The sequence below is a fragment of the Corvus moneduloides genome, chromosome 16 (genome assembly GCF_009650955.1).
Source record: "Corvus moneduloides isolate bCorMon1 chromosome 16, bCorMon1.pri, whole genome shotgun sequence".
NCBI lineage: Eukaryota > Metazoa > Chordata > Aves > Passeriformes > Corvidae > Corvus > Corvus moneduloides.
Genome location: NC_045491.1, coordinates 1185711 through 1211684, shown reverse-complemented (window position 1 = coordinate 1211684; position 25974 = coordinate 1185711). Strand labels below are relative to the sequence as shown.

The 25974-nt window shown below is 48.8% G+C and overlaps 1 protein-coding gene across 1 annotated transcript in view; it reads left to right on the top strand.

Annotated features, from left to right (window-relative positions):
• SYT17 (synaptotagmin 17) overlaps positions 1-25974 on the top strand; it is a 34940-nt gene that overhangs the window by 7305 nt on the left and 1661 nt on the right. The window contains exons 4-7 of the mRNA XM_032126121.1: positions 2337-2485; positions 2903-3522; positions 12650-12770; positions 13431-13586. Coding sequence (XP_031982012.1) covers positions 2337-2485; positions 2903-3522; positions 12650-12770; positions 13431-13586 — 1046 coding nt within the window. The remainder of the gene's footprint in view (positions 1-2336; positions 2486-2902; positions 3523-12649; positions 12771-13430; positions 13587-25974) is intronic.

Genomic DNA, 25974 nt, shown 5'->3' with positions numbered 1-25974 from the left:
TTAAAAATAGATCTTAAGTTTTCAGCTGGGATCTTTCCATCTTGCCTCTTCTTCATGGGCCTGACACATTGGTGTAATGTAGAACGCAGTTTGTTCCTTCCTCACCTTCCTACCCATGCCCCAGGGAAAACCCGTTTTTATGGTCCTCATTGGTGAAGAGCAAACATCTAAATGCCCGTGGTTAATGACCCATCCTTTATTTTCTGGCCCTAGGTTTTCCCTTTGGCAGCTCTGAGACATTTCATTGTCCTGGAAATTCAGGAGTGGACGATAAAACTGCAAGTTTAAGCCCTTGCTCTTGAAAGAACATGGATTTTTCTCACTTTCTGAATTTTTTGCAGTGGCAACTTAGATTAAAAAAACCCATTCCTGCCCTGAGTCCAGTTGCATTGACCTGAGTGCATGGTAACTTCTCTTATTTCATGAGGAGCACTTGCATCCTGGTCCTTGCAGAAATGGTCTGGGAATGAGGGTGTATGTTGGAGCTGCCTGTTATGGAATATCCTACACAAACCCCAAAGATAAACAGTGCCCACTGTGAGACTGAATTGAAATCAGGACGTGACTCCTCCTTCCAAAGGTTCGGATTAAACAGAAACAGAGCGGCTTTAACCAGAGCCAAAGTTTATTTGAGGAAAAATTATTGTGGCTCAGTAGCAATTTCCTTACTAAAGGTCATCTGTATGTTATTAACTCACTATTACGTTTACCCATTGTAGAACATCCTTAATGCCTCTCTTCCTGATTCCCTTTTCACCCTGCCTCGTTCTGTGCATTTGCTTCTCAAACACAGGCATATCCAAATGCCACCTGTGATTGTGTGGACCTGCATTTAGGCATGAAAAAGCTATTTGTGTTCCAAGTACTGATTATATATCAAACTGTATGGTTGGGACTGCCTTTAATGGGCTGCAGAGCTGTGCAGATACTGTGTGCCCCTTTAGCAGAGGGTTTGGTTCTGATTATTAACAGAATTTTTTTGTTTAGTGTGGATGAGTCGTGTGAGTCTGAATTGGTGAGATTTGCATGGATCCTGCTGTGGACTTTGTGGGCTTGGATAAGAATTTCCAGTTGGTTTTTGGGGTTGGTTTGTTTTTTTAATGCTTGTTGGGCTTTTCTGCAAGTTTACTGCTTTTTGCAGAATATATCAGTTGCTCTACTCCAGTCATCAGTTACTAGTGAAAATGATTCAATATATTTCATTTATACCCAGCTGAGCTGTGCACACAGAAAGGGTGGATTGGAAGCAAAATTCACAGAGAATTCCCCTTTGCTTTGCTCATTTTGTGCTGCTGCTTTCCTCGTGATCTGCTGCTATTTTCTGCCTCGTGGATTGGCTGCTTTGCAGGATGCACCGCACGTCACGTCCCCATTGTGTGATTGCATTTCCATGGGCAGCGCTCCCCTCTGAGCACGCAGCTGCAGACCTTCCCTCCTGTAGTTGTTGCTGTCTGCTCCTGCCCTTCTTTCAGTCAAAGCTGGGAGATCCCCACTTCTTTCAGGAGCTGCTGCAGCTGTGACATCTTGGGGTTTTCAACCAGAATGTTGTTTTATTTAAAAGCAACTTGTGTGTACACATATACATTTAAGCAAACTGAAAGGGGAGTTGCATGTGGACTTCTCTATGATGGCAGCCTTCTGTGGAGTCTTCTCAAAGATGCTACAAAACTTGCTTTGCCATTTAGATCCTGCCAACTTCCCTGCTCCCACCAAGACCCCTGGGCAGTAAAATTATTGTCTGGTGAGAATCACATCTGGTTTATAGAAGTAGATAAAAAGCAGCCAGTTATTTAAAAAGGCATTCCAATAAGTAGCAAATAATGAATTGTGTTTATGAGATCAAGTTTTGAAACTTTACTGGCAAACCTGCAATATTTTACTAGGAGGTGTGTGGTAGGTTTGGGATATCTGAGCATGGTGGTTTTTCTGTGCTGGTTCTTTCCTAGTGAAGTCTGTGCTTCCAAAGTGTAGCTGTGAATTACAGTAGGAAGCTACAGTTGGAGGTTTGTGGGGTTTTGTTTTTTCTTTTTTTCCCCTCAGAGAGAAGTATAATATTTCTGATCAACATCTGAGTTGTATGTGTCTTAGTGGCCTGTGTCGTGCTCTAATACTGATAAAAGTCTGCTTGAAAGACAGGCAGAAATATGAAGAATCTGCTTTTTGCATAGGTCTGAAGTCAGTTGCTCAGCCTTTTGCTTGCCAGGTAGATCAGGAGATTCCCCACAGCACTGAGGGACGAGCACCCAAGGTTAGCCCTGGAATGCCAGAACACGTTGCTATTCTGTATATACTCCTTGTACTGGGTTGAATCATCCAAAGGTCTCTCATTGTAACAGGATAAGCAGCCAAAATGAGGACAAAGATGGAGACTCTGATAATACAATCAGCGAGCTGCCTCCCACTCTTCAGGATGTTTCCCCTGACAGAAGGCGGTCGTCGTCAGATACATCACGGTCCACTTACAGCCTCACGCGGCGGATTTCAAGTAAGGTCATCCTTCCAGCATTAATGTAATTCTTGTGGGGGAGAAAATCAAACTGTAGTGCTTGCTCTTTCATCTTTTAGACAGGGAACCGAGTCAAGTTGAAGGTACATTGATTAAGATCTCATCCTGTTTTGCAGGAGCACAGTGGAAGGGGCCAGCCCTGTTTTTCTTGCTGAAGCATAAGCGTGGTAATTGCACGTGAGAATGGACAGGGAGGGAAAGGTGTAGGTGAGCTTGTGCTTCAGCGTAGCTGAGGGTGCTTTAACTGTTGGCAGTGCAAGGGAGAAAAGCCCCACTGTGCTGGCATTGCACAGACACAGAACAGCTGTACCCAGAGAAGCACCCAAAGCTGATGCACGCCTGTAATTGCTTTAATGGACTTTCTAACAATCAGATTTGTGTGTTTCTCTCATTCAGGTCTGGACTCGAGGAGGCCAAGTTCTCCGCTAGTTGACATCAAACCCATTGAGTTTGGAATAATAGGAGCTAAGAAAGAAACAGTTCAGCCAACTATCCTGCGAAAAACCTACACCCCAGATGACTATTTTAGAAAATTTGAACCAAGGCTGTACTCTCTTGACTCAAATAGCGATGATATGGACTCCTTGACAGACGAGGAGATCTTGTCCAAGTACCAGCTGGGCATGCTGCACTTTAGCACTCAGTATGATCTGTTGCATAATTACCTAATAGTGCGAGTCATCGAGGCTAAAGATCTGCCTCCTCCAATTTCTTACGACGGCTCGAGGCAAGACATGGCTCACTCCAACCCCTACGTGAAGATCTGCCTTCTTCCCGATCAGAAGAACTCCAAGCAGACCGGAGTGAAACGCAAAACGCAGAACCCGGTGTTTGAGGAGAGGTACACATTTGAAATCCCCTTTTTAGAAGCCCAGAGAAGAACTCTGCTTTTAACTGTAGTGGATTTTGACAAATTCTCACGCCATTGTGTTATTGGCAAAGTGTCAATGCCCTTGAGCGATGTAGACCTTGTGAAAGGTGGACACTGGTGGAAAGCTCTTGTGCCTAGTTCTCAGGTAACAGAATTTATCAGATTATTGCCACAGTTTTTCTTGCTGTTTTGGGTTTTTGTGTGTGTGTGTGGTTCCTTTGCCTGTTGGCAAGTAATGCTGTTTCTAATTAGTAATTGTCATCTTGTTAACACAGCATCTGCTGGGTTGGAATAATGTGGGCCTACGACTGGTTTCATAACTAACAGTGTGAGGTAGAGGAGCTGTCTTTAATAGTCATGACCAAAGATCCTATGGCAGCTTAAATGAGAACAACTCACGACTGCTCTGGAAGTCTGCACCTTTGGGAAGGTGCTTCTCATCACTGCAGTGACCTGCATCCATTCTCAGGAATGCAGTGACTGTCCTGCCCAGGTCATTCCTGTGCTTGGAGGACATGAGGGGAACCACTGGTGCTGGTTCAGTAATGATTTGATTCAACAAAACAGGTAGAAGATGAAATCTAAACAGACTTGTGGCATAATGCATGAGCAAAAACCTGCACAGGAGTGATAGGTTTATTTTCATCAGATCCCCGAAGGAACTAAATTTGCCACAAACATTTGTCTAATTCAAGTGGAATGTTGCATGCATTTTGGGCATGTCAGCCATCCGATGGGATGGGAGGAGGACATGCAGAGGGTCTGTGTGCTTTCATCCCTGTTCTCAGGGAAGGGCCACCTCCTTGCCAGCCAGGTAAAGGGCTGTTCAGTGGAAAGATCTGAGCTGTGCAGCCAGGAATGGTGCTTACCTACCAAATTTGCCACTAGTGGTATCACCCACATAGCTGGAGGCACAGAACCCTATGGAGAACCAAGAGAAGAACATAGTGTGAGCAGCATCTCCAATGTTTGTACTGAGGACAGGAGTGTCACATGAGATTGGTGTAATTAGCTTGCCTCTCCCAGTTCCTTTCCAGCTCTGCAACTGCAATTTCCAAGGAGTCTTTGCTGAATTAAACCCTGTTGGATGGTTCACTTTTTCTTTGATTTTTAGGTGTTCACAAAAGGGTGCCATAGCCAGAGATATTGGATGAAATGAGCAGTAAATCATTGGCCTCACTGCTGTTTTACGTTGTGGGTCCAAGAGTCTGGTTTGGAGTGGAAATCTGTGACCAGACACTTGCAGAAGGGAAATACCCCAGGAAGTGTTTGTAAGTGAAGCCAGCTGGGGCTCTGACTCTGCTTGGCCCCCTCTGGGTGTGCAGAGGGGCTAGGAGCACTGTTTTCTCTTGCTCAGACCTGCTGCATTGCCTAAGGGGGAGGAAGATCAGTGCTCCAGGTAACTGCAGGATTATCCAGCTGGATTTCCTGTAACAGGAGTAGGAGCATTGTGGGATTAGCTTGAACAGTGTTCAGGCAAGAAGGGAAAGTTTTGAAAGTTGTGCACAAGTCAAAATCATGGGGACCCAGAACGTGTGTTTATGTAGGACATGTCTTTGTGTCAGTGGGATCTGCTTGGCTCAGTGAAGAGGCAGTGGGGGGCAAGGGGACAGTTCTTACAAAGTGATTTGTAAGGAAAATCAAGGAATTGTTTAGGTCAGAAAAGACCTTAAGATCATCAAGTCTAACCCTTAAGCCAGCACTGCCAAGGCCACCACTAAACCATGTCCCTGGCACCCTCTCACTGTCAGAGCTTCTCCCCCAAATGTTCATTTACAAATGCCTGCAACAATATTTTTTTCCTTTTCCTTTTTGGTATTAGCAGCTCATCATGGACTCTGGGTTGTGTATCTGAGGGCAGAGCCCTCCTCTCTGCATGCCATTATCCTCCTGTGGCTCCCACCGTGCAGTTTTGCTTCTCTCCCCACTCCCCACTTTTGCATGATAAATACTTCTCTGTATTTTTCATCTCTTTATGAGTTACATGGACTCATTCCACAGCTAATACAGACCTTGATTAGAAAAGATCATCTCTGCCTTTGTGTGCCAAGCTCGGAGCCAGCTCTTCCTTTTCCCCTCTCCAAAGTTTCATTGAAAGCTGCTGCTGTTTTCAGCAGTGCTGTCTGCTTCACTAGCATTCAAGATAAATTATTTATGCAGAAGTTGGCATTTCTGATATTTATAAAAGGAAGGAGAAGGACAAAACTCCATTTGAATGGGCAGGCTTAGAAGCCTTCTGCATTTATCCCCTTGCTATCATATGGAAAAACTTAAGCAAAAAGTCCTCCACACTTTGATCAGTAGAGTGGTCCTTTCATACCATTTTGCTGTTTTTACCTCAATGGGCAGACTGCAACTGTAAAGGGAGCAACAATGCTTGTACAGGACATCCAGGGATGATGCTTGGCATCATCTTCCCATATTTTCTCAATAATAAAATTTTTTAAGTTCATTGAGTAAGGCATGTTTCATCCTAGTGATGATTAAATTCATTGATCAAAGGGTTAAGATAAATCCTGGAAGAAGGAAAGCAATAGAGCTTATTACTTTGAAAAAATACATTTTAATGTCTTTCGATAACAGTGATATTTGTGCTGGAAATTTCTGAGGTTTTTTTTATCACTAGTTGGAACCTTCTGCCTGTGGAATGATAGATTTGACATGTTGACAATTTTTTTTATACTTCTCACTTTTTTGCTTGATTAGCTGAGGGACAGACAGCCTTTATCAGTTTCTTCTTGGATTGAACCTGAGCCTGCTGAAGTGTGCTTTGTGTTGAGAGATGGTGACAGACGGGAGCAAAAAAATACCTATGTGCAGTTGCATTTTATTTTGCAGAAGGTGTCCTTGGATCCTGGTGAGCAGCACAAACTGCTGTGGTGCTGTGGTGCAGTTCTGATCATTAGTCGAGGAAAATTTGCCAGTCTGGGTTGGCTGCCCCGGGGCTGTGACACGGAGCAGCAGCTGGCAGCACCCCACAGCCACAGGAGAAAAGGCTGAAGCAGGTGCTTGGATAAGCAGTAACAGGAGGGAGAGAAGCACAGGCAGTCATAGACGTGATATGTGAAGATGAAAGACACAAAATACGTGATTTTTTTTTTTTTTTTTTTCAGACTGGAATTTATAGGCAGAAACATCATGAGCTGGAGAGAGATGGAGGAAAGTGAATCCAGATGGCAGGAGCTGTGGAGAAGTTTTCTCTTCAGACTGGTGGGAGTGGGAGGCTTTGTGGCAGAGCAGAGAAAGTGGCCAAATGGCAAGAGTTAAGATGAACGTCTGTTTTGCACTTGCTGGCTCCACTTGGAAGCCACAGAGTGTGCTGATAAAGCCAGGGGCCGAGTCCTTGTCCTGCCATCACACTGAGTTCCCTCATCCCAAAGCTGGAACCCTGCCCTAGTACAGGGCTGTGCCAGCCCCAGTGAGCTGCAAAAGGTGGGGAAAGCCAGGAATCTTTTGGTGTGTGCAGTGTCAGCAGGGACAGCGAGCTTCTCCCAGGTGAGGCATGGTCCAGCTTCTACAGCCAACAGCTCTGTTGGCTCCACTGCGAGCTGGACCAAGATCAGCTCCTTAGGCCTGTGGATGGGATGTAGAGCTCCTCTTTACTGGAGGAGTATCTTCATTACCAGCTCACGGGGCTGCTCGTGAGTGAGCAAGCAGAGCACTTTGCCTGGGTAACGAGGCAGCCGTGCAGCTCTGTCCTGCTGCCAGCAGCAGTGGGTGGCCAGAGAACCTGAGTACAGGTGAGCAGCAGGCTGTCCTCTCAGCCTGAGGAACCAGTGCAACCAACTCCTTGGTGCCAAGCCTCAGGCAGAAGATTGTACCTGCCCATCAGCACTTTCTGAGCTTGGATCATGCACTCGGTGCTCAGGGGGATCGAGCCCAAAGCAGAGGCACGAGGGAGCTGCCACCCGATGCATCATCAGAGCCAGCAGCTAAGCAGAAGGACTTATTCCTTATAGAAAATGTCAGGTATTGCCAAATCCTTCATCCTTGGTAGTTCTGGGAGGCTTTCTCTTGCAGGGTAATTAATGCCTTTCTAAAGCGTGGTAGCTGCTCATGGAAAGGCTCTTGAGTCCAGTCCCCGTAGGAACACTCTGCACTCCTTAAATATCCCCTGAAATGTGTGTGGCTTCGCTTAATTACCATGAATGAAGTTGGCAGGCCTTGCTGTAGCTGGGCTCAGATTCACATATTTCACCACTAAAACTAATTCTGAAGCACATGTTCAGGACCCCAAGTTTTATTGACATATGATTCATTTCTCTTTTGGCAGATTTGAGTGGGCAGGAATAAATGTTTTAGACCAGCAGTAATGAGAGCTTGGAGATCATTCTGCAAAAGGAAAAAAACCTGTCTAGTTGTGGTGGGTAAATAGCATGAAATTCCTTCTTCCCTCAAATTAAGTCATTTTTATAGTAGAGGGAGTATGGATTGGACTTGCTTTTTTAACTTCATACTATGAGTGCACTAGAACGACCTGTCAGTTGTGATGTTCAGGATGGTACGAGATGGTTACATGGGGCCGTGTTTGCTCAGCAGCAGGATGTTAAAACCACCCTGGAAGGGATTTACCTGTGGCCAGTGGAGGAGATGCCCTGGGGAAAGCCTGACAGAGGGCAGGATACACCCACCCTGCAGGTCACTGGAGTTGGAACTGTGCTGGGATGCTGTGGTGGATGCTTGTCCATCATGATAACAACATTTTTAGCAATTAACCTGTGGTTTGTTTTCATATTTTGTCTTGTGTTGTTCTACTATCTTCTTTTCTTTCACTCTGCATGTTTATTTTTCCCCAGTTCCATTTCAGTGGTTTTTTTCCCCCTTTCCTGTCTTTAAAGCTGCAGCACTGAAAAATTTTTCTTCTTGATTGTTTTCTCTTTATCCTTATCTGTGTTCTTGGTCACCTCATCACTTCCCCCCAGTTCTGTTCACTCTTTGCCCTTCCTGCAGAGGACTGGGATGCTGTGGGGTGTATTTTGCTGAGGAGGAGCCCAGAGGAGAGGCTGGTGGTGTTCAGGGCCTCTCCATAGGGTATCTTCTTCCCAAGGCTTTTTGCACAATAGAGGTTTTCTCATGGCCATCCAAACTGATGCAAAGACAGTGAGACTTCAGAAGGGATTTTGTGACTCTCTCCATCATACATCCAGCTGGTGTCTGTTATGTAGGAAACACTGCTCCTATTCATTGGTAAGGGTATTTTTGCTCAGGTTCTGGTCCTTAATAGCTCAACCCTCCCAAAACAATGGCTGTGTCACAGGATGCTGCAGAAAGCCTGTTAGAGCAAACTGTTCTAAACCATCAGTTTTCTAATGTGCCTGGAGGTACCAACACAGATAACCTTGAGGAGGAAAATCAATCTGAAACTTCATTAGGAGCGATGCATAGATGTCTGTGGTGATGTAATGTGCTCTGGTTCCTGTTGGGAAGGGTTTCAGCAGAATTTTGCTGGTGTTGTAGCAATGCACAAGGAACAGTCGGGGGGAAGCTGTGAGGAAGGAATTACCTGGTCCAAGCAAGATGTGCAAATGGTACTAATTAAAAGCTCATCTTCCTTTGAGGGAGCCTCTTTGTGTTTCAGAGATGACATAAAAGAGCAGAAAAAATTCTGGTTCAAAATTTCTGGGTTCAGCCCAGGCAGTAACTGGAGAAGGTTCTGGATCGCAGACAAGCCCAAGGCTGCAAATCCAACCTGGCAGTGTAATACAGCCAGGAGTGAAATGTTAATCAGAGCTTCAGGAGAGTCTCAGACATCCCAGACTTGGTGTCACTCCGGCATCTCATCAAACAGGAAATTGCTTTTCCAGGGTCATCTGGGATCTGGGCACGAAGCGTCATCAGCATAATAATGGCAGCTGCACTGATGCCTTAGCAGGGGCACCTCTGCACGCTGCTGCCGTGAGCCAAACATTGGAGGCAAACCCAACAGCGCTGTAGTTTCCTGATGAAAAGACCTGGGAAGTGTAGAATGCAGGCACTTCTTGCCCTCCGGTGAGCAGGGTGCCGATGGCACCTCCCGTGCAGGAACTCGCATCCCCCCTTCTCAGCCTGAGCTCTGGGGATGCTCTGGTGTGAGACAGAGCAAGGGCGATGCTGCTGTGCCTGCACAGGGTGCCTCTGCACAGGGTGCCTCTGCACGAGGGGCTGGGCTCGGGGCTCGCTGGTTCTGGCAGCACAGAGCGTTTCCAAGCTGTGGGTGGGCAGCACTGTCACATCAGCGAAGGGAGCCATGGCATGAGCTTGTTGGCGAAAGCACGGGGAACTAAAGCCTCCTGCCTTGCACCTCCTGCTTCTCGGAGCAGCCCGTGAATTCTTTGCTTGTTTGCTGATTATGGCAGGTGACTGAAGGCCAGGAGGAAGCTGGCGAGCGTGGTGCAGCACGGCACGGCGGGGCAGTGCCAGCCTGACGTGTGGTGCCTGTCAGCCACCGATTCATTTTCCTGGGCGTTTGACATCTCCTGAGGCACCGGGCAGCATTTGAAGCACGTTTCCCTGATCCTCGTGGCTAAGCTGGAAGGAATGCGTTTGTAGTACCAGAGGCAGCTGGCTGCTGGCATTCAGTGCCCTGAGAAGGCTGAGTCGCTTGTCCGGGGAGGTGAGCTGTCCGGGAATCCGGGCTTCCTCCTGCAGACACCTCCCGGTGCTGCTGCGAGCGCTGCCCGTGCCCTGCCTGCCCTGCTGCCTCTGAGCACACCCATCCTGCCGTGGCCTTGGAGGCAGGGGCTGTGTGATCCTTCCCCCAAAATAATTAACACAAATGTGGGCGCTCTTCAGAAGCATGAAGGGGCAGAAGGTGCTTTGAGATTCGGGAGATCAGGCTTGATCTGAGACTGATTAAAGCTGCTGACAGTCTGCCTGCTGCCTTTGGTGGATCACACTTATAGAATATAGCATTTTACAGCTCTCCTTACTCAAATAGCCAGAAATATTTTTCTGGAGGTGCCGATACCCTTTTAGGTTAGGCCCTGCAGAAAATTAGGTCCTGCCTTTACTTGTGGAAGGCTGGGTGGGTTAGGCAGCAGTGTGATGGTTACACTACAGTGGCTCCTTCCATAATCTCTGCAGGGGTGATGGGACATGGTTCTCCTGCCAGTGCCTCAGTGGGTGTTACAGATCCAGCCTGACACTCAGTGCACAACACCGGGCTTTTTTTTCTTTTAAATGGAGTGTAAATGCAAATAAACTGGAAGCATGGAGATCTGCCTTCCCTTGGTGAGCTTCATGGCTCTTCTCTGGCCCAGGGAAATGCCTTATTGCCTGCAGTTCTTGGATAAGGTCAGCAGCTTCCATCAGTGGACAGCTCCAGAAGTAATTATCCCAAATGTTAATGTGGATTTTCACCACTGTAAGCCTGAAGTGATTGGAAAGGTCCTGCATCACTGCCCCATGCCAGCCTGCCACCTGGCTGTGTCAGAAGTTTGGTATTTGCAGCTGGAGCTGTTTGTCTCTCCCCAGCAGGTAATAAAATCACTGATCAGTTTCCCAATTTGCACTGTCCAAATGCACCTGAATTTCTAGGAATTTAAGCCTGAATGGAACCTGACTGGCAGTGAATGCAAGTGGAAGTAGGACTGGGTCTGTTAAAAATGTCATTGATATGTTAAAAAAATGAGCTGTGGTTGAGGGCCACCTCATGTGGCTCCTGCTGAGGGTGGTGGTGTGGGCACTGTGATGCTTCCATCCTGTCCTGGTAACTGCATTAAAAGTCACTGACTGTTCCTGATGATAAACGTGTCTGCAGGCTGTTCCAGCTGCAGACCTGAGAGGAGCATTTCTGGGTAAAATCAAATGAAAGGTGATAGCTTAAATTAATTAGATGGTGTTTAGACCACCTTAGATGTGAGTCTCTTAGATCCTTATGCTGTGCAACCACAGGGCAGCACAGTGTGTGCAGGTATGGGTTGGCCTTGCCACAGTTGTGAGTATTGTGTGCATATTGGGTCAGGCTTGTGTTGGGCAGTGGCTTTCTGATGGAAAGAACTTAAAACATCATATGTGGAGCAGCACTGTGATGTGGGAGCTGGCCCAGGTTGATGGAAGAGAGGTGCCTTCTCAGTGAAGCAAAAATACTGTAGCAACAAAAGAAAATGCATGTGGTAAATGTGAGTGTGGGCGCTGTGTAGTCACAATACTGCCCCACAGTGTGGCTGTCACAAAAGGAATCGGGGTAAGAAATCAGATGCTTTTCCTGGTTGGGTTTCCCTGCAGCCCCAGCCTCAGTTTCCCCGAGCCACTGATGTGTTTGCCAGGGATTGTGCCTCATGTGCTGGCCCATCTGCTGATGAACCTGGTTCTTTGGGTTAGTTCAGGCTGTGACTCTTCTGAGAGCCTTTTCCTTCACTGTCTACCCAGCGCTTTAGTCTCTGGTTCCTGTAATCTAGTATTTGGAGCATCAGTAAAGATACTTCAGCCTTTTGTTAGGATTGCAGTACCACTGCAGCTCCTTTTCCTCTTGGGAATGGGCTCTGACACCTGATCTAGGTTGGCTTTGGAGTGTTTGACTGTTGGGATGAAGCTCTAGCTCTGCACTCCTGCAGAGTAGCTCAGTGTGTGTATTTTGCATCTGACAGTAAGAGCCTCTCAGAGCCAGGTCATGCAAGGGGGGAGAGGTTATTTTAAACACTCACATCTGAGGAGCAGCGATGTGAGCTCTCCAGCTCTTTAATTACTAGTTTTAAGCATGATTAAGTAAAAGGAGCAGAAATCACGGCTGAACAGCTATGTTGGTGTGGAGCTGTGGCCATGGTGCAGGCTGGTGAGCAGCAAGGGCACAGTTATGCTGTGCCACAGTCTCTGGTGGCAAGGGATGGTCTCCTCTGAACTGCCTTGCTGTGACCCAGGGATGCATTAACCCCTGCATGCCTGAACTTCCCAAGTGGCTGCTGTGGTCCATGGGGGCTGGGGAGGAAGGAGAATGTCTTCTCCACTGGGTCTGTGTTCTGCACATTGCTAAGATCAGAACTACCTGGAACCATTAAAAATGGAGCTGCTGGAAGCTACTGACCTTGTACCTCTGCCTCCTTGCAGGTCCTCTTTGCATGGCTGCTGGGAAGCTGGTGAGGGATCCGTGATTACAGAAAGATCTTCATTTGGGGGTAGTTTCTTTCCTGTTTCTGCTTAGCACGAGGTACCACCAGATGGTTCTTAGTTGCAGTTCAGAGCGTGACTAAAATTCATTTTTCAGGCACTTAGACAAATGGGATTTATTTAATTTCTCTCCCTTCTCTTCCCCTCCGAGCTCTGTTCTAAATTTCCACATTCTCTTTTCCCTGCAGAATGAAGTGGAGCTGGGAGAGCTGCTATTGTCACTAAACTACCTACCAAGTGCAGGAAGACTGAACGTGGACATCATTAGAGCAAAACAGCTTCTTCAGACAGACATGAGCCAAGGTTCAGGTAAAGGGCAGTGCATTTCTCACATTACTCATGCACAGAGAATATGTGCCTTTAAAGCAGATCAGTGAGGCTGCAATTTGTGGGGGACCCAGGGGGATTTGGTGCTCAGTTCCCATTAATACAAGGCTCTGGATGTCCATCTTGTATGTATAGCCAACAATAAATTAATTTGGAACACTCACCCTGAGACACAGTGGAGGGTTTGCCAAATTTAATGTCAAAATCTCTGAGCCAGGCTGAGGTGAGGAGCCAGGGGCTTTGATCTCCCTGTGCTGTGTTCTGTAAGGCAGCCCGTGGGCATTGCTCCCTGCTGGCTCCAGGCACTCTGGCTGGGAACTGCTTCGTGCCCATGTCCTCAGGGGGTTTTCCCATGCTCCCTGCCCCAGCCTCTGCTGCTGCCAGAACATTGGCATTTTCCAAAAAGAACAGCATGCTTGGTCTCTGTCAAGGCTGGCATTAACTGTGGTTTTGTTTTTAACCCAGCTGCCTGACTTTTGTCCCCGCTGCAAATCTGTGGGCGCAGAGGGGGGTACAAGTCCCAGGCATTTCCAAAGGCTACTCCCCAGCACAGTCCATCCCTGTGGTGCCCAGCCCTCATGAGCAGGGGTGCTGCATCACGATCCCCGTAACACAGAGCCTGTGCTTTGTGCTTTTTGCCAGATCCCTTTGTGAAAATTCAGCTTGTTCACGGATTAAAATTAACAAAAACCAAGAAGACCTCCTGCATGCGGGGCACGATAGATCCCTTCTACAATGAGTCCTTCAGCTTCAAGGTTCCCCAGGAAGAGCTGGAGAATGCCAGCCTGGTGTTCACAGGTAACTGTGGTGGTGGTACTGGCCTGGCACGGTCGTGGTTGGCTCTGAGGTGAACAAAGCAGCAGCTGTGGGTGTGCAGGTGAGCCTGTGCAGGACACTGCTTGTCCCACCCTACACGGGGTGGCCGTCACTGGGGTCTCCAGGGAAGCTTTATCAGCACTCTGTCCTCTGCAGAAGCTGTCCCCAGCACTGCCACCCAGCAGCTGAATTGGCTGGGAGTCGGTCCTGTGCTTAGCTGGTCCCCTTTGAAGTGCTTCTGTGCAGAGGAAGAGGTGGAGCAGTGATTGCCCTTCTCAGTGGCAACCAGCCTGGGCATAAAGTCAAACCTGAGAGGAATGAGAGGACAGCAGTGAATGATCCCTGAGCCCAGGCACTTGTGGTACTTGACGTGGTTTGCTGGTGAGAGGATGCAGCTAGAGGTGTTCCACGTTGACCTCACCCGTTCCGTGAGCAGGGTTTGCTCATGCCTTTGTTTCTAAAGGGCTGGGACTCAGTGCCAAGCCCTGCATGCTCCCAGATACAGACCACAGAGCCTGGGGGCCACGAGCAGTCCCAGAGCTCACCTCTGGAGATGCTTGGCTGGGACAGGAATTTTTATTTACAAGCAGTTTCTGAATCTCCTGTTTTTGTTCCTGAGGCATGAAGACAGGCAGCAGAGCCTCGCTGCTGGGAGCAGGAGTGGCAGAGCACAGGGATGCTCCCTGCTTGGGCTACAGTCCTGGGCCAGGGACCTGCTGAGGCTGGTGGCTTTCTCTGCTGTTTTCCACCATAAAAGTCTTGAGCAGGGCTGCAGGGACCCTGGGAAGGGTGGGGTTCCCTCCCACACCATGACTTCACCCACCCTGTGGAGCTGTGGAGCTCGGGCACCATCAGGAGCAGGCTCAGAGGGGCTGGGTGCTGGGACCCACACTCTTCTGCCACCTTGGGCTCTCACGCTTCACAAACACTTTTTTTGACAACTTTCCACCCATTACCCACCTTTTTTTTTTTGATGAAGAGAAAGGGTTCTGCTTCTGAAAGGATGATGGAAGGATTTTTTAATTTTACTTTTTATATGGAAGATACAGGTGTCAAAGCTGGTTCAAGGAGGCTTATTCCAACCCATCAGTTTGTTTTCAAACATGTTATAACAAAAAGTGATGCTAATCAGCAATTTAAATTTTGCCCTTCGTGCTCAGAAATTTCCTCAGCAAAACACCTGTAATTAATCACTGCTTTGCATGCATGTCACCCTGACTGTACCTTGCATGTGCAGTGATGAATTTGTTCTTGGAAGCTTCCATCAGGTGATCTTGTGACTCTGTTTTCCCCTCTTCCTGCTGGAAGCTGAGAAGGCAAACAGAGAAGCAGCTCTGTGCAGTTGGGAGGGTGAGGGGAGCACGCTGCTCCTCACCACAGTGAATGAGCTTAGGGTTAATGAGTGGGTCTCTGAGTATTTTTTTTTTCTGTGCAAAGGGATGTATTCCCAAATGAGCCAATGGGAGGATGGCTGATCCATCACCCAGTCAGATTTCAGCGCTGAGCCTCGCAAGCAGGGCTGCATTTTCTGAGTGACACACTGCTTGCTTTGAACGTTGCAATGAATAATCCCAGGCCAGAAATGTCCCCAGCAGCTCCAAAGCTGGGAAGGAACGTGCAGAGCTTTGGGAGGAGCAGTGGGGCCAGGCTGCCCTGCTGCCCTTGGACTGAAGGGTGAGGTGCAGCCTGGGCTCCCTGGGCTGCTGCTTCTGCTGTGCCTGGGACACTCTGGTGTGAGATGTGTGGTTTGTGTAGCCAACAGAGAGCTGGAGCCAGGGCTGCTGGTCATGTGTGCACAGCCTTCTGCTGGCTCAGTGCCTGCACTGTTTGTCATGGGGACTCTGGCTCAGGGGACGTGGTGCTGCTGGTGAGGATGCTGAGCCACATTCAGTGCTCGTCCGAGTGACAGATCTGCTCCTGAGGTTGGTGGAGATGTTTTATTCCTGTGTGCATCTGTGGGGTTCTGCTTAAAGGAGTATCTGAAGTTCTGGGAAGGGGGTTGTGGTGTTCCCCACAGAGATCCTTGGCACCTAACAGTATTATGCAGCTTAAGGACTCATGAAGGGCTTTGGGATCTTCTGTTAAAAGATAATCAAGAACAAATGCTTGGCAGTTTGGGTATCTTGCACTGTGAGGATCTCTGTTTTGCATCTCTCCATGGCAGGGGTGTAGTTTTGTTTTGTTGTTTTTTTAACTTAGGTGCTCTGGGGTTCTTTTTTGCTGCAGTGGTGGTTCTTTCTGTTGTGTGTTTCCTTTGGAATTGTTTTTTATTTCTTTTCTCTTCTAATCCACAGCTCTAGTCCATTAGGTCAGTTAATTAAATTTGCTGTTGAGTCAAAGTCCAATTGAAAAGCAAAATAATCCTGCTTGAAGGGTGGGTGATGATGCTTTGAATGGAGAGAGAGAGAGCTGTGAAAGCAGTCATGGGAGCCAGAAGTGAGTATGTCTTCAATAATTTAAAGGAACCTTTATTGTGGCTTCATATTTTGGACCCAGTCTGCAGCTGTCTTTACATTGGCTTGGCTTCACTGGAAAGCCCTGGAACTCTGCCAGTTCCCATCAGCTGGGGCTCCTGGCTCCCAGTGGGGCTGGTACCACACTGCAAAGTAAGGCCCTATCCAGACAAAGTAAGATTAATTTTGTTTTCCCCCCTGTGTGTTTTTCTCCTGTGCATCTTGAATCAAGCTGTGTTTAGTGCATTCTGGTACGGGTTTCTCCACTGTTTTGCTGTGATTTAGCAGGGGTTGTGTGTGCAAACATTGAGGACATGGTAAAGCACCATCCCTGCTTTCCTGGTGGTGCTCTGGAGAGCTGAACTCCAGAACAAACTCAGGGCTGAAGCACAGCTGGGTTTGGAGAGGGGCCCTGGGTGCCTCCGAGAGGATGTGCACAGGGAGAGCTCTGTGTTAGCCAGGATTGGAGGAGGGGGTGATTGGGCTGCTTCTTTGGTCTTTCCTCCTCCTTAGGCATACAAGGAGTCAATACTGTAAATTATTGGCATTTACAGACCAAAATGCTTCTCCTTCCACCCTGGTGCAGGACACCTGTACAAGCTGTCTTCCTGCCTTCCCCTCTGCTCCTTCCTCAGATGCTTACTGGAGCTGTCACTGAGTCCCATGTCCCAGGTCAGTGCCTGAAATGAGGTGGGATGAGCTCTGGTTGAAATGTCCTCTCCAGGAAAAGGCACCCAGAGTCAGGATTGCTGCTGCAAGTGTTGTCTGTTCACAGCTTCTCCCCAAAAGAGGCTGAAACCAGGAAAGCCACTGATACTCATAACAAGTCTAATGTCCTGACCAAAAAAAAAAAGATGACGAGTGAGACAACAGCTGGTGGAGAGGATGTTTGATTTTCATTTACTTCATCAAACATGTTGTCTGGGTAATGAGCAGCCATATACATAATGTAAAAGAAATGCACTGGTTTGGGTGGTTCTTTTTTCCACTTTCTGGGGTTTTTTTGGCAACCTGACACAATGCCCCATGTGCCAAATTCTGCTGGAGTGCAGGCAAGTCATGGGCTCAGCTCCTGCAGAGAAATGGGGCAGGCTCTGAAAGGCAGGCTGTTCTCCTAACCATGTGCACCTGTGAACAAAGGTGTTACTCTGGCTGATGGCAAGGGGGGAAGGTGGAGTTTGCCCTGACAGCAGCTGCTGCCCAAGGTTGTTTCCAAGAGGAAAAAAGAATATTTGAGATGCAAGTGCAGGTTCTGTACTTGGGAGGGCCGGATGCTGGGCACCCGGAGACGCTGGGCTCTCCCCACTGAGGGATTTTGGGCTGTCCTCCAAATCTCAGCCTAACCATCAGAAAGCTGGGCCTGGGCAGCAGGAAGGCAGACAACACCTGAAACCTGAGCACTGCAGTATTTTGTTAATGATTATAACGTTGTTAATAACAATAGTCAGTAATGCTGTTTGCACTGCAGTAAAGCCCAGATGGCCCAATAAAAACCACCAGCACTCCAGGGCAAACTGTGTCTTGGGGACTCCTTAGCATCTTTTCATCACTTACCATGAAAAAGACAACCTTCAGTATTCACAGTGAGGGGATATTTGTCTCCCCAAGGTCCTTGTGGTGACTGTGTGTCTTTCTCCATTTAAATGAGCTCTTGGGCATGTTTGCATGGCAGGATCTGTAGGGCTTGTGACACAAGCAGAGTCCCCAAAGAGGGAGAAATCATCTTCGTGCTCTGGGTACTGTCTGTGCAATTGTAGAGGGGAAGCTCTGCTTTGCCTTCTGACCTGGCTGAGAGAGTAGCTGGAGCTGGGGCAGAGCTGGGGCTGGTGGCGTCTGGTGGAGAGCAGGGCTGGGGCTCATCCCACTGCTCCCTTCCTGTGTGGAGGGTGGCCATGGCTCTGCAGGGCAGGATGCTGTGCCTGGGAGAGGGAAGCAGGCTGGGCCAGGGTGTGCTTGCTGATGGGGAGATTGGCCTCGATTCGTGTGGGACCTTCACTGGTGAGAACTTCCCAGTCAGTCCTGGCTGAGGGTGCAGCTCAGGGGCACTCTGTCTCCTGGTAGGATTTTGTGATACTCTTCACTTTTCAGTGTGTTTTTTTAAAAATGGACAATGTCTCTGTCTTCTGTAAAGACTTAGAACCAGTTTTTCCATTTTATTTCTTTTTTTGGCATATTTTTGTTCTGAGAGAGTGTTGAGACTTTGCAGACCTGTACCTGGCTACAGCAGAGGGGCCGTGGCAATGCCATCAGCCACCTCCATGCCCCAAGTGCTGTAACAGCACGTGTCTTCAGACCCCTGGATAACTTTAATGCTTTATCCCGGAGCTCTAATTAACTTCCAGTTAATAGGCAGTCCTTGATTAAAGTAACAGATTGCTGTTCAATAGCAATATACCTGGTTCCTCTGTTGGCTCATTTCCCCCTGGCCTTTAGGAAAGTGTGGGGACCATTTAATGATGCTTGTATTTCTAAAGGGGAAAAAAAAGTAAATGTTGGTATCAAAATATTGATAATGGTGTAGTTCTGGGTTTGGGTTGCTTTCACTGAAATGTTTTCTTTTTGAAGCAATGCTGCCTGTTTCAACAGGATGCAGAGATAGTGAGGCTTTTCAGTGGTATTTTTTTTAATTAACAGACTGATTTTCAAATGTCCCAATTAGCTGAGCAGGTTGAAGGTTGATAAAGTTTTTTTTCCTGAGGCTTCTCCAGAAATATATCTGAATTTTGGTCTCCCTGGCTTTGTGGAAGTGTGACCTTGAGATACCAGCATCATCTCTAGATGCTGTTTGCAGGGCTGGAAACCACCTTGTGTCTGGAGACATCACACATCTACATTTTGACTTGCTCATCTCTCCTTTCTCCTATTGCTTTTGCTTTCCCACAAGAAAACCCAACAAACATTCAGGCACTTTGTCTTTTGCAGACAGATATAGGGAAGAAATCTTCTCTAATATATGAGTCAAATTAAACTGTTTTTTTCCCATGCTGGAATGAAGGAGGAGGAAGTGGTTTCTGTTTTGAAATACTATCAGGTTGGGCACCATAACATCTCTTAGATGGACAGATAATTAGGCAACTCATTGCTAGAAAATTGTTTCTTGTCATCTTGTGTCTTTTGGAAGTATTGGACTGTCTGTGTATTTCCCATATCTGGAGCTGAGAAGCAAAATCTAATCCCCGGTTAAACCTGTGTAATCCTATCTTAGCCAAATGAGAAAAAATGGAAAAACCCACTGATGTCAGCACAGTGTTTTCTGGGGATTTATACCTGTTTAACTTGGATCAGAATTTGGCCTTTGTGTCTGGCATTATAAAACTCTTCATTCATTTATGCAGCAGACACCATATGGTCCATGCCCAGGTCTGGGGGAGCAGTGAGCTCCTGGCTGGTGCCTCCTGCCCTGCCAGCCCTTGCTCCAGGGCCAGTGGCCACTCGAGGGGGCCCAGCAGGTCCTGTGAGGACCCTGGGAGAGGGGCTCGGGGAGATGTGCTGGCAGGGGCGAGCCCTGGAGCCCAGCCTGCCTGGCAGAGCCTCCTCACAGCGGGTACGATGTGCAAATCCCCTCTGGGAGGAGGAAGGGCCCCACTGCTCTCCATTCTCAGTCCCCCTCTGTGACTCCTGGTCCCCATGGCAGGTGCTGTTGGTCAGCCCGGAGCAGGTGGAGATGCTGAGTGGGGTCCTGTTTTGGGGTCACTCAGGGAAGATGCTCTGGGGATGGATTTGGCTTTTTGCAGCAGACTGACTGCTTTAACGAGGAGGAGTGAGATGCCATTAATCAGGGTGAGAGCAACAAGATGCTGATGCTTCCTGATCCGATCTGTTGCTTGCTTAGAAGGCAAAATTAAATTCATGAAGTGGCCTGACTTAGTTAATAAATGTACTGCAGCAGATGTGGCAGAAACTGCCTGTCCTGGAGTTCTCTGGAATTTTTTGGGAATCTTTCTCTCCTAAAGAAAGGAGCAAACCCTCCTTTCTCCAGGCTGATGATGGGTGCTTGCTCCTTTTGCCAAGCACCTTGATTAAAGCAGTGCCATGGCTCTCCTGCCCTCAGCCCTTCATCTTGTTTGGCTCACGCTGTAGTGAAAGGAATTGTTCAAACATCTTGCAGGGCCATAATCTGCCTGTGTATCAAATGAAGAAAAGTCTCGGTGGCGGGAGCTGCTGTGGGTGGCAGGGCAGTGTCTGGAAGTGGAATGCCTGTGCCTGGCCCCGTGGCTGTCACAGGAGATGGATGATGGTGCAGGCAGAGGCTGCCTCCCCTGCGTGGCTGTCCCTGCCTGCCTGTGCAGGTGCTGCATGGCACTGGTGCTGGAGCCTCTCCCTGTGAGGTGTGTAAATGTGCACGAGGTCATCTGTGTGCCTTGTTGGATCTGGGGCTCATAGTGCAGAGAATTAAGGTGCAATTTTCAAAAAAGAGGGATTGGAGGTGGGAAAAGCCAGCCATAGATACTCCTTTTCAGTATCCTCTGGGCTGTTGTGATAGATGCATCCAGCCCATAATTCCAGTTTCTCCTGATGAGGTAATTTCATGAGGTGTCATCCCTGCATTCCCTCGAGATCTCTGCAAGGCACACTCGCTCACTGGCACTTTCCCTGCACCCTGGATCCCGGCTGTCTGCTGCAGGACTTTCCTCTCCCTGTCTGAGAGCAGACCCTGACTCGGGAGACGCCGGGTTTGGGGTGCACGTGCAGGGTCCCCTTCCCTGGCTGCCCCAGGCAGAGCACAGGGGCTGCCCTTGTAGAGGTTTCAGAGAGTCTCCTGGTGTGGTGGCACCTTCCCATGGAGCAGCAGCTGGAGCTGGGTCTGTGCGTGGCCGTGTACCCCAGCAGTTCCAGTTCCCTCTGGAGCTGGGCAGGTGCAGCCGCTGCAGGGAGCGGTCACACAGAGGAAAGGCTGGAAGGAAGGAGAGTTCAGTGTGCACATCAGAGCCTGATGGAGATTAAACTGATAAAGGGGAAACCACGGCATCTTCTCCCGTGCTTTTCTCTCCTCTCCACTAAATATGACCGGCCATGCTCGAGGAGCAAGGGGCAGGATTTGGGCCGTGCCTGTGACCTTCTCAGTGTGCATCATTAGCCTGGCTGCTGCTGCTCCTCGTAGCTCCTCTTTGTGCTAAACAGCCTTTTAATATTGATGTCAAGCAGTTCAGAGGCAGTTTTCAGTCCTACTTAGCCTGGCAGCTCAGCCTCACTGGCTGAGGCAGTGCTGGCCACTGGCTCCTGGCCACTGGCTCCTGCCTGCCCAGGCTGGGGTGAGGCACTGCCTGCCTGAGCGGGCAGGTATGTGAAGGGAGCACTTTCTGAGACCTTGCCAAGTGCTGAGGCTGAATGGGAAGTGCAGGAGGTGTTGATGGTCAGTGCCAACAGGGTTGTGCTTCTGCCAGGCTGACCACACGGTCCCATTAGACCTGTGTCCTCAGGGGGCCTCTGCCCCTCACTTGCCTGTGTACAGCCTTGGGCATGTTCTTGCAAATTTTTCTTTTCTCTGAGTTAAATGGTTCTAACTGCGTTGCAGGTGACGGTGTAGGTGACTGAAGAGGAGTTAATGATTTGTGGTGGAGCTCTCTGCTGTTGCAGAACGCTGAGATTGCCCTGCTGTTCCTCCTGGAGAGGCAGCAGCAGAGGCGCTCTGTGGCCGTGCGGGGAGGTGCAGCGCAGCCTGAACTGCTCAGGAACTGCTGAGTAACTGCTCAGCACACCTGGCACAGCGTTTGCAGCAGATGCAGATGTTTCGTGGCCCCAGCTGCAAGGCTCAAGCTTGTCCCCATCCCGTAAATGATACTGATAACCTTCAAGCTGGCTTAAGGAAATTGTCTGAGTTAGTGCTCCTCCCTGGTCGTTCCAAGGATGCTAGTGTGTTCAATCAAAGGATGAGTTAGTCTCTGAAATCCCAGCTTCAATTTTACTGTTGCACATAACTCATGGATGACAGTGATGTGCGGTCGTGCTCTGCACAGCTACTCAGTGTGCAAGCCTCAGTGTAGAGGCAAAGGAGAGGGAAAGGTAAAAGGCATTTTGGCTGCATCTGGTGCCAGGGCAGATGCCACCCAGGCAGCCCCATGGCTTAATTTCATAGTGACATGGAAAAGAGATGACCGGCAAAAAGTGATTCCACGTGACTGAGGTTGGTAGGAGACAGGGAGAGCTCAGGCTGGAGCTGTCCCCAGAGCCAGGTGTTGGAGCTCCAAGGCCCAGTGCATCCCCTGGAAGGTGCTGCCCTGCTGGGCAGCAGCTCTGGGCTGTGCAGTGCCTGGCATGGCCATGCCCCCAGCCCTGCAGGGACAGGCAGCCAGCCTGGGGGTCTCAGCCTTCCCCCCTGTGCAGGACCCCTGTGGGGTACAGGGGACCCTACCCCAAAGAAACATTTCATGTGGCACCCAGGCCCCCATCTGTTGGATATGGATCATTTAGGAGCACGGCATCAATAAGCCCATCACATGAAAATGTTTTATTTACCTCATGTACCTTGTCCTCAAGAATTTGACCCTTTTAATGGACATAAGTGAACACAATTTTCTTCTGTATTTCAGCATTTCTATTATAAAGAATGTCTTTTTAAGAAGCCTTTCTGTTTCCAAATGTGTCCCTCAGTGAAGAGCAGCTGCAGAATGAATTGGTTTGACCTCTGCTTCTTTAATTGCTTTTTGCTCTGTGTTTGCCTAGAAATGGATGTTGCTATTGTGTAAATTACTGCAACGGTGGAAAAAGAGCTCATGAGCTCAGGGGTGTAGTTTCTGTCAGGAAAATATGCTTCTTAAATGGAAAGCAGCATCTACCTGTTCATAACCAGAGTCTGGGTCAGTCTGAAAATCCCAAATGTTAATTACTTAATTTTCTGCTGTGGAGCAGCTCCATGGAGTCGCTGTTTTTGTGGCCAAGGGCAAATTCAATCTGAAATTTACTATGAGCTCCTTTCAGACTCTGTCAGGAGATGTTCATACATCAGGGAACACAGCTCAGTCCACTTGTAGAGACACCTGGACTCAGTGTGTGGCACAGTGCTCTACTGCTGCCCATGGAGCTTCTCCACCTTTGCCTGTTGTGGAACGAGCTGGAAGGAAAGAGCAGGAGCTTTTAACCCCCTCCCACGGCTGAAGGTGTGGGTTTGTGTGGAACTGGCTCCGTGCAGGTGGGAATGCAGCCGTGGTACGTGTGCCACTGTGTGCGTCTGTGTGCAGAAGCAGAGGGCTCTGGCGCAGGCTCCTGTCTGCTCCTGCTGCCCCAGCTCTCCTGCGGGGCTTTCCTGCTCCGAGGGGCTCCCGGGTCTCCCCACGGGCACTGCTGCACCAGGAGGTCACCTTGCACCAGGGCAGGGCCAGCCCCGCAGCGGAGTGCCTTGGGCAGCTGTGGTTGTGGGGTGGTGCCTGAGCACCCGCAGTCCCGGTGGGTCCGTGAGGGTCCCCAGGGGTCTGGGTCTGTACTGAGGAGTGCTGGTACTGCTCTGCAGGGCTGTGGAGCAGGCTGAGTGTCAGACCTGAGTGCAAACGGTGCAGCAGTGGCTGTGCTTGGTGGTGCTCGAGGAAAGGCTTCCTCCCCTATTGGAGAAGTGCTCGCTGCAGCCGCAGGACCGGGGAGCTGCTCCTCCTCTCTGTGTCAGCACGGGAGCCCTGGGCGAGGCGAGCACCAGTCTCTGCTTCCAGCTGCTCACCTGGGACTGTGGGCTCCTCCAGTTCTCTTTTCCAAGCTGGTCTTGGAAGTACTGGTGGCAGCAACAGGGAAAATGCTCCTGAGTGTGAGCAAAGAATGCCAACTCCAGCCCCTTCTCGGCTAAGGCCCGTTCCAGAGCTTGGTGCAACTCAGCCACCAGCAGATTGCTCAGCAAATCCTGGTGTTTAGCAGTGGAACACAGCAGTTAGCCTCCCAGAGAGGCATGTCCTTGAGTTTAAAGGGCTTCTGAACTGACGGGTAAAGCTGAATTTTTGGTACATAAAGACCTCTCAGCTTTTGAGAGCTGTGGTGAAGCTGTGAGTTTGTAGACCTAAGGTCAGTCTAGTGCTACCTCTTATGGTCTGTGTGTGAGTAAGCATTTGGCCTTGGAAAATGTCTTCCCTGTTCTTCAGCAGTAAGTCTCTGTGCTATCTGCAGTAGTTAATGATAGAAGCAACAATGCTTGTATAATTAGCCCATTAATACCCCAAAGGACTCAGCATGCTAATTACCTGACACAATGAGATTAGCAAATTGCATTACAAGAATTCAAAATACTTGGATCAACAGTAGAATAACAGGTGCCCTTAGATAGCACACCTGCTTGTTTTACAGTCCTGGCATGGAGTATTTTTGAAGAATCAGTATGCCTGGGGTACTTCTCCACTGTTAATTTATCCTGTGATTAATTGATGGCCTGCAAGACTTCTTGGTTTAAATTTACTTGGTACTGTCTCCCAGGATTAGGCTTCATCTTCTTTAATTCTGGAAAAAAAGAGTGAAAACAAAAAAAACCCCAAAAACAAACAAACCCCCCCCCCCCCCAAAAACAAAACAAAAAAAAGGGAAAAAACACCTTATTGAAAATTTTGGTTTTGGGGTATTTTTACGTGGTTTCATCACAGTATTTGATTTCTGTAGGCTAATAAATCATAGCAAAACATTTAGTATAGCTAGCTACACTCATGATCCATTGCCTTGTAGGAGAACTCGTTAATAACCCTGACAAGCTGTGTACTACTTGGAGACGGATGGCTTAGAATTCCTCACTGCCTCCTCAGAAGGTGGCCTTCCCAAAAAACACCAGCCTGGCCCCTTGACAACACGTCCTGATGGCACCAGCCCTAGATAACTGATGGTGGCAGGCAGAAGAGGTGCAGTCTTCCTGCTGGGGTGGTGAACCCCAAATCATTTCTAAGTGTCGTTTGAAGATAGACTTACAGGGCTCTGAGCTGCAGGGTAGGTTTTCAGAGCAATTATTTGAACAAATTACTTGGGCATTTGAAGGTTTGCTGTCACCTAAAATACCCACGGGTAATTTGGTGAGCAGAAGCATCTCTGCCCATAAACTGTGTGTGTCAGAGCTGTCAGAAGGGATAAAGTGAGATGTAACCTGGCACTGCTTGATTTTAGGATTGCGCTGGCAGGTGGTGCCTGAGTCACCCAGAGCAAGATCCCAGACTGGTACAGAGGTGAGGAACCAGCCTTTGCAGAGTGTGGAGATGGCAGAGGGACAGGTTAAAGTAATGCTAATCAGCTGGGGGGGTGTGTGTTATAATAGGAAATGCACAGCCTTGACAAAGGTGTGTGCTCAAAAGTGAGGCTGAGCACGTTGTGCCCGGTGTCCTGCCTGCCTGGGAGGCTGTGCACAGCATCGGGGTGATGCCATGGGGATCTCAGACGTGGTTTTGCTGCCAGTGCTGGTTTTCAGCAGCCCTGGAGAGGTGGTGCTGCTGGCAGAGGCTCTGTGCCAGGCTGAACATGCTCTTGCTGCACAAGCCCAGCTGGATTTGGAGCTCCTGTAGACATTTGTCCTTAAAAATCCCTCTCTTTCCTGAGGAGATTTTTTAATCCTTAATATTCCGGGCAGTGCCTGTGGATATCCTGGCTTCAGCTTGCAAAGACTTCGTTTCAACTTTCTAATGAGGCAGGGCTTCAGTTTGCAGCACACAAAGTGCTCCTGCTCCGGTCTGGTGGGAGCGTTCAGCCTTTCCCGGGATCAGGCCCTTCATTAGGGTTTGCTGCTGGCTGCGACCTTTTGTTCCAGGAGACTGGGCTAATCCAAAGGACAGGGTGTTGGGTTGATGTCTCTCCCTCAGTTGCTTTCCTGGACATTTAACAAGTAGCTGCAGTGATAATTATGGCAAATAGTTTCTGTGTAAACATCCTCCTGACAGCCTGGACGTGTGTAATTCCTGTCTCTGAGCAGGGAAGGCTGTTGATTAGCACTGGAGTGGTTTGTGTGATGTGCATGTGGAGGAGGACAGTTT